General features: G+C 40.8%; 1 protein-coding gene across 7 annotated transcripts in view; it reads left to right on the forward strand.

The window, feature by feature from the left end:
* LOC129705155 (zinc finger protein 319-like) overlaps positions 1–9,060 on the forward strand; it is a 31,878-nt gene extending 22,818 nt beyond the window's left edge. For 4 of the 7 annotated variants that reach the window (XM_055648596.1, XM_055648591.1, XM_055648595.1 and 1 more), the window contains one exon: positions 1,342–6,274. In XM_055648596.1, the coding sequence (XP_055504571.1) occupies positions 1,439–3,208 (1,770 nt within the window). In that variant the 5' untranslated portion in view covers positions 1,342–1,438 and the 3' untranslated portion in view covers positions 3,209–6,274. Of the gene's footprint in view, positions 1–1,341; positions 6,275–7,269 lie in introns of those variants that run through there. The other 3 variants (XR_008724858.1, XM_055648592.1, XM_055648593.1) reach the window with 3 other exon arrangements.

The raw sequence follows: 9,060 nt of genomic DNA on the forward strand, positions 1-9,060 counted from the left end.
GACCAATGTGGGTTCCCCTCATGTCGTACTATTCATAAAATAGTCACAAAATGCTGGAGTAACTCAGCTGGACAGGCAGCATCTCTGGAGAAAAATATTGTACTGATTTAGAAAACCCTTTTGGATACACCTAACAAATTCTGCCCCATAGAAGCCTTTTGCACTGAGTAAGTCCCAGATAATATTGGGATAGTTGTAAAGTCACCGACCATGGGGAAGTCTGTTGGATTTGCATCATTCTCTAATCTGTCTACATATCTTTTCCTCGATCTCCTGCTGGCTATTGAGAGGCCTATAGTATAATCCCATTAACGTGATTGCACCTTTCTTAACTTTGAGCTCTTCCCACGCAGTGGACGAGCCTCCAGTATATCCTCTGAGTGTGTCATGCCATACTCCTTGATTAATAAAGCATCTCTTTTACCTCCCACTCTATCATGGCTGAAACATTGCATCCCTGGAACATTGAGCTGGCAGTCCTGTCCCCCTCGCAATCAAGTATTCGTATGCCATCCACCAAAAACGTTCACGCATTCATATTCCACTCTAGTAACAGGAGATGGAGTCCCATTATTATCGTCCGCAACTGAATTAGGATGGAGGGGGTACAAAATATAAATTGACATTTCATATTTTCTTAGCAGTATTTGTGCCAACCGATATCGTTTTTTTGGGTGTGTAAATTGGCATCACTTTAAAATGTGCTCCCAATTCAAATTAAGGTTCTTGTTGCAAGTTAACGTGATTTTTGTGTCCGAGTGAAATATGTGGGATTCATTGGCCACTGTTTAAACCACTATAATCAGCCACTAATAGTGGTAGATTTACTTTTCTCAACTTTCCAAAAATACACCCATCCATCATTTGCATCTGTTTCATTATTACTTATTTAAAACCATTCCTACTGTTCTTTTCCCTCTTTAATCCTTCTTTCCTGACTGCTGTCATATTCCCACAATACCTCCGTCCATCAGTTAAGTTCTCTTTGTGACTTTTTTCCATTCTCAATTATCATTAATTGCTCTTTGGATGCTCTGATTTCTTTCTGCCGCCTTGAGAAGCTCTGAAAGTTTGATGTGTTAATCAAGGACACCCCATCATAGAATGGTATCTAGAGTCATTGTATTGATAATTTTAGTTTACTTCAGAGAGACGGCATGTTAACAGGCCCTTTGGCCTACCATGTCCCTGCGACCAATGATTACCTGTACATTATCCTACACACAAGGGATAATTTACAGAAGCTAATTAGCATACAAACCTGCATGCTCTGGTGACTTCCTTCTGACATTTTGCAAAACTTTATTAAAAACTAATTTAAATATTTTGCTCTTTTAACAGACTAAGACACCTTGCCCTGTGTGGAATCAACTCAAGTCTGGGATCAAGCCCTCTGTTTTATGTTCGGAAACAATTTTCCAATGTGAGCCCATTCAACATGACTGAATGTTGGGAGGAGCACCCAGCCGCCCCGCCTCTCGTGGAGAACTGCATTCCCCAGAGTAATGAGCGTGCCCTCGAGTTTGCCATTGTGTTCCCGGCCGACACAGGCCTTCAGCAACATCAGCCCTTGTCAGCTGAGTGCTCCCAAAAATGCAATATGTGTGGCCAGACCATCACACAACTATCTGAGCTTCAGCAGCATCCGTGCTTTCTAAACATGAATCGCTTCTTCCAGTGCGCCCAGTGCCAGAAGACCTTCAGCCAATCCACCGACCTCTTGCAACACCAGTGTGGGCAAGTGGAGGAGAAGCCCTTCATCTGCCACGTCTGCAAGATGAGCTTCTCCCAGCTGCTGGCACTGGTCCAGCACCAGAACGTCCACAATGAGAACAACCCCTTCAAGTGCACCATCTGCGGCGAGAACTTCCAGCAGTCGTCAGAGCTGTTCGTGCACCAGAGGGTCCACATTGAAGACCAACCCTTTGAATGCACGGTCTGCAAGAAGAAATTTAAGGACTCATCCGAGCTGGTTGCCCACCAACAGTTCCACGCGCCCGAGAAGCCCTTCAAGTGTACCGTTTGCCAGAAAGGGTTCAAGAAGTCCTCACAGCTAGTGCGCCACCAGTACATCCACGGTGAGAAACCCTTCAAGTGCTCGTCCTGTGAAAAGTCCTTCCGCCACGCCTCTGAACTGCAGAGGCACCAGAGGGTGCACACTGGAGAGCGGCCCTTCAAGTGCACGGAGTGCGACAAAACCTTCAGCCAGTCTTCGCACCTGGCCCACCACCAGCGCATCCACTCGGGCGAGCGTCCCTATGACTGTAGCGTCTGCCACAAAAGCTTCAAGCACCGCTCACACCTGGTGCGTCACATGTGCGTGCATGCCGGTGAGGACATGTTCAAGTGCGTCATCTGCCACGTGGGATTCAAGCAGCCGGGGGAGCTGTTGCAGCACCAATGCACGACGGATGGTGAACGTCCCTACAAGTGCAGCCAGTGTCCCAAGACCTTCAAACGCGCGTCCTACCTCCAACACCATCAGCGCGTTCACTCCGGTGAGAGGCCTTTCAAGTGCACCACCTGTCAGATGAGCTTCAAGCAGCTGTACGCGCTGGTACGGCATCAGCGGACCCATACGGGAGACAAACCCTACAAATGCACTGTGTGCGACAAGGGCTTCAGCGAATCCTCTCACCTCCTCTACCATCAACACATTCACACTGGAGAGAGCCTCTTCCAGTGCACGGGATGCCAGAAGGGCTACAAAGACTCCTCGGAGCTCTTGCGACATCGCTGTGCCCGCGTGGAGGGCAAGCCGTTCAAGTGTACTGTGTGCCAAAAGGCCTACAAGCGCGTCTCTGCTCTGCAGCTCCATGAAGCAACCCATGTGGAAGAGCGGCCCTTCAAGTGCAACGCCTGTGAGCGGCGCTTTGCGTGCTCCTCCGAACTGGTGGAGCACCCGTGCCGTCCGGCAAAGGAGAAGCCCCTGAAATGCAGCAACTGTGAGAAGCGGTTTAAGTACTCGTCAGATGTGGAGCGGCATCGGCGTGTGCACACAGGGGACAAACCTTTCAAATGCATCACTTGTGACAAGGGCTTTAAGCAGAAGGAGCACCTGATAAAGCACCAGAATGTCCACGCCAGAGAGAATCAGTGTAAGTGCACATGGTGCGGGGAGAGGTTTACAGAGCTGAGCTATCTACAGGAGCACTGCCTTCAACACACAGCGGAAAACTCCTTTGAAGGGTCTGCTTGTGGACAGTGATATTTTTGTTTGCTCTGGAAGTCTGATCTTAGCTAAGCTTGTACAGAACTGTGGTACAGATAGATTTGGATGAGTTAACAGATGGTGCTGGTCCTCATGGCAGAGTCAAGTTTCATGGGCTTTTTGTGATGTATCCATTAGAGCATCTTGGTCCTCCATCCCTCTATAAAGTCTCATAACTTTGCTGATACCAATAGATCTTTGTTATCTGACTTAGGATTTATCCACCAATAAAGTTTACCAACCTCCAGACTCTCAAAACTAAAACAGGGCAAATCAGCAAGTGGAGATGCAAGAGCAAATAGTATGTGCTGACCAGTCAGGTGCGAGACATGTGGGACATATGTGACCAGAGTTCACTTACCTCTATCTTAACATCGTTCTTGATCACACCAAACTCTTTCCATTGATCTGCATACCTTACAGTTTAGCGATCTGGATTTTCTCTTCTGCCTGTCCTCTGCTGAAATGGATAGGCTGGTTGTTAAAACTAGTGCTGCGATGCACTGTTATTTGTGTGTGTGTGTGTGATTACACTGGAGAGCACCTTCCATTTCTCCCCGCCCCACCCCATCCTCGGTCCAACATTGCTTTGCAGATTATGTTGCAGCTTAGCCTTCTGTGACTTTCACATATACACAATGTCCCCTCATTAGTATTTTATGCACACAGTGACCAAATAAAACGACAGGTGATGGAATCTGAAATAAAAGAAGAAATGCTGGAAGAGCTCAGCCTGTCAAACAGCATCTGTGGAAAGCGAAGCCAGGTTGCATTTTAGATCCAAAATGTAGACAAGCTTCTCTTTCCATTGAAGCTGCTTGACTGGCTGAGTTCTTCCAGCATTTGTGTTTTTCTTAGGGAATTGGGAGATTTGTTTTCACTAATATGAATCCAAAAATGAGTGTGAACATCTTTGTTGTAATAAAGCTGTAATGTAGAAAAAAACATTTTTGTGTTTTAAGATTGCAGCGTTTTAAGATTCGGGAATATATTTTAGCACCATTGTTTTCCTACAATGACAGTAGTGCCGTCCTCTTATGCTGCAAAGCCTTTCTGTGCAACTGTTTGATCACAATCAAAGGTTTAAAACATTTTGATTTACCTTGCTCTATTGCCCTCTGTTTAAACCTTTCTTGTAACAAGGATCACAGGCCACAACTAAATTCGTCTTCACTCTGGCAATCCCCTTGTCCACAGTTCTGTGTTTACTGCTGAATTTAACGATCCACTTTTCCTGGTGGAAAGTTCCTTTATCACAACTCTTCTTTGAGTAATGTAAACATTGAAATCAATGTTAATAGGTTTAAAAAGTATTTTACGACATCTTAAGCTACCTAAAGTAATTTGCAACTTATACTTTTCCATTCTTTGACCATGCCAAACAGGCCTGGGGGCTTGGAGGTCAAGGCAGCATCTTTCTACCAGGTGCCAGCCAATGTTGCTGCACTGGTGGCTATCAGGAGGTATGTTAACATGGCTTTGAGCTATGCCTATTCCCTATTGTCAAGTCCATGACCTTTGTGCATTCTCACAGAAAACATGATCAAGTGATTTAACAGAATAATTTAAATGCACAATCTACATTTCTATGGTAAGGCATAGCTCCAGCGTCCTGTGCACTGCGCTCATCTGGGTTGCAATTGCTACTAGTTGCACCTTAAAGCAAATATGTAAATTGTCTCACAGCTGGCTTAATAGTTCTCAAGCAAAAACTGAACTGAAATATTTTCTTAAAGGGATTAGATTCCTCAACAGTTATCATTAGAGTGTAAACTTATCTGCAGTTGAGTGTTATTATATTGAAACCGATGAGTTAAATGGGAGCTTTGGTTTGGATCAGGTTAATAGGTTTTCAGAATTCCTCCTAATGGCCATGTACTGATGAGACCGTTGTCTCTGGCCAATAAAGGGGTTATCCACCCATTGACTACAATAGTTGAGCATTGTGAATTATTTTCAGAATTCTATTGCAAATGTGTAATTAAAAATAGATTTTAATTTATGTATTTTAAAGTAGCTTGAAAACCAGTGTTACACTTTCACTGCTGCAATCTGTTAGAACACAAGTTCTGTTTGTTTTTATTTTTGGTTGTATCAGCTTCGGTGACAGTAAGATTGGTTTATGTACAAGTCTTTCAAGAGCACTAGTTTTAACAAGTATGTTTGATATAAATGTCCATGTCATATTGGAAAGGGAACCACAAACAGTTTTTTTATGGGTTTTTTGCCATTTCAACGTCTACAGTCTGAATATAATGCAGGATGGATGTGAAGTCATGGACACAGCAGAGCTCGAATGCGAAGTCTCCTTTGGAAATGAAGCTGCGCAACAGAAAGTTGGGCAAGAAGTCAGCCAAACGTGACTTATCACCTTAAATGACTGCAGTCTTTACAAAGGTGGACTTTTGATGAGAAGAGTGGTATGTTTTTGCCAGTTGAATCAAGCTGTTGTCGTTTTGTATCATCTCCATTTTGTAAGCACTAACAGTTTGCTAATGCAGATGCTAAAATGAAAAGCAGATTAATAAAAAAAATGAGTAGAATTAATACACTGTCTTATCAAAATAGTTTCAAGCTGCCTATAGGATGTCTCCACGGTTACCAGTGTTTTTTAGGAATGTAAAAGAGCCGTCTTTCCTGCAGTTGCGCATGGCTAATTGCAGAACATGGGATTGTAGATAATCTACGTCCTTGCTGAGTGTAAAGAGAGTATCTGATTGTAAGGTTTGAGTAGGAAACGGAGTGCAAACTACAGAGCATGTTAACTCTCAATTCTGTTGTCTTACCATTGAATATTCTCCTACCACAAGTGTGATGTGTTTTCAAAAGAAGTGTCACAAACTTTTTTAATTTTATTACAAATCAATTTTATTTTGACTGGGCTACCATAGATACAAGATGACAAGTAATTTGCTTTTAGGGTTCAGATGACACCATAAATCAAAAAGTTGATCGATGTAATCAGAGCCCAGAGACTGAATTGCAACCTGATACTCTTGCCACTTGTAATTTTTTTTTATTAATATACATAGTCTTAATAAAATTAAATCAATGCTAATGAAATTTAATGGTGTTGACTGATATGATTACTGTAGAATAACATTTGATGTTCAAGTAACCTTGCTGTTTCAATGAGAATAGTAAGAGAATTGATTTCAGAACCAGTTGTGGCAATCAATTCCTCTTAAGTCATAACGTTAGGTTTGAACCACAATCAGGATTTTCAATTTTTTAATTGGAATCATAATTATCATCAGTTTTACAATTGTCTTAATTGAACTGGTAAATAACAAGGAGATGTTGTAAATTCTGTTTACTGTTGCTTGTTGGTATCAGTTAAGCTGATCTTTTTCTTCGTTCCTATTTGAAAATGTTATTTTTTATCGTTTCCCTTCCGATGTAGCTATTTGACAGACTCCATATGAATAAACCTTACCAGAAAGCCCTATCTTTAGCCATACCAATTTCTTCCTAAAGATGGCCAAGTCATCCTTGATCCCAGCTCCAGATCCCAAATTAGCTATTTTCATTTGCTTTTTCACATTTGAGTTTTAAAATAATGATGAGAGTAAGTCATAAATTGTCCTTCAAAATATCTCTTATATAAAGCATCATTACATATGTTCCCTTAATGTAGTCTCTGGAACTCTTTACTGGATTGTGCATATGGGTGTTATTATTTATAATGTTTAGTCTGTTTTTGTTTCATTTAATTCTCTCCCAATGTTGAATTTGAATTGTTGACTGCAAATCCGAAAGAAATGCTTAGTCAATGAATTTAGATGTTTGGACAGTTTTCTTTAAGGTTTTTACGGGAAGAAGACACATGAAGAAATGACTCCTATTTGCATCTCCTATACAGATCTCGGGTGAGATGTTGAACATACTGACAAATCCTGTTGTGCACTTATATTGATTGCATCTATTCCCTGCTGGACCCTGCTGCACCCTAGCACATTTGATTGGGGAAGGTCAGGATTTATTCAACCTGTTGGCATTGGCAAATACTACATTGTAAAAGCCAGTGATGGAGTTTTGTTTTATTTTCTCTGTCGTAGATCTCCTTATGCACATGAAGTCTGTGAAGTCACCTGAATGGGGAAAGAATCTTGCCAATTAAAAAGAAATTCAACTTGCTCATCATGGAACATTTGACCAAAATTTGTGTTTCGAACGCATTCTAACTTTTGTGAATTGAATTGCATGCAACTCTGTTACCAGGAATGCTTTGGTTTTATTTTGAAAGACCGTTCATCTCTACTGCGACAGCAGAACTAAGAACAAATATAGCCTTCTTGCTTCAAAACAAGACATTAATAAATTGATTCAATGGGGAAATACAGCCCTCCAGTTGAAATCAATTCTTGTAAGACGAGCTGATTGATAATCCACACACCAATCCTAACAGGTAAATTTCCCATGTCTGAAGGGTGATTGATGAACGACACAATCTATTCTGACCACGAGAAGGCGTATCTATCATCTCAGTTACAGAATAAAATGCATATGAATTAGGCATACGAATAATGAGATTTAACTGACAAATTACATTTGAAACTAGATGTATATCCACAGCAGCCTCATACAAGTATACATTACAATGGGTATGGAGGAATGAACAATAATTAATACGATTCCTGTTTTATTTCACAAAAGGAACAAAACAAATCTCGTGACCTTTTGATCACTAATTATGATGGAAAAAGTTTGGAATTCTTCATTAGAATAACATCTAGAAAATGTAGAGGCAATTAATCCAAATTGAAGGTCATGTTTGGCTAATCCCATCGAAGCATTTGCAGTAACGGAAATTCAATATATGTAGAGTTGCACCAAGTCGCAGAATTAAAAACAAACTAGTTTCAAAACAGTAAAGGGGGAAGAGAGGAGTTCAAATTTGATTAGCAAATGATCAGTGGTATTGTGTGCTGTTTATAAATGGTTTGAATATTACAATTTACAGAAATTGTGGTTTATAGTTAAAACGAGGATTGCTTCAAAACATGACGTTAATAAACTGATTCAATAGGGAATAACGTAAACATTGATGTTTACAAGACAATCGTTTTGGTAATAAGAATAAAGAAGCCGTTGATTGGAAAGAAAATGGTTGAGGATCGAGCTGAGGGTAATTGGGAATCTTGGGAATTACTTGCATCCCATCCAGTTCTGAGGAGTGGATGATGTGCATGTGAATTACTTCAATTTGAAATGGCCATTGTGCAACAGCAACCGGTCGGACTTGATGGATGGAATGAGAGTTTGATGCAGATTTTTTTTAAGATGGTGGCATTAGAGTTAGTAAATTAAATTATCATCGACTTTAAGAATTCTGTAGAGTCTGGAATTGTTCCTGTGGATTGGGACGTAACAAAAGTGTCCAGGACTATTCTGTATAGTTTCGGTGCCATTAGGTTTTCAAAAAAACTTGCCCTTGAAGGAGTGGAATGAAGAAGCATTAGATTGATTGCAGGCAATATGTCTTGCCAATGTGAGGATGGATTGAATAAGAGATGATCTCATTGAATCTTAAAATATTTTTTTCCTTAAAATTTTGCAGGTATGAATGCAGGAGCATACAGTGCCCTCCATAATGTTTGGGACAAAGACCCATTTATTTATTTGCCTCTGTACTCAATTTATAATAGGAAAAAGTCACGTGTGATTAAAGTGCCATTGTCAGATTTTAATAAAGGCCATTTTTATACATTTTGGTTTCACCATGTAGAAATTACAGCAGTGTTTATATCAGCCCCAGAATATCACTTCAAACATTTCTCAAGGAAAGACATCAGTCTATAAACCTTCAGTTGCTGCACTGATAATTATATCTAAACATATGGGGTGGC

This window comes from Leucoraja erinacea, chromosome 17 (genome assembly GCF_028641065.1).
Source record: "Leucoraja erinacea ecotype New England chromosome 17, Leri_hhj_1, whole genome shotgun sequence".
Taxonomy (NCBI): Eukaryota; Metazoa; Chordata; class Chondrichthyes; order Rajiformes; family Rajidae; genus Leucoraja; species Leucoraja erinaceus.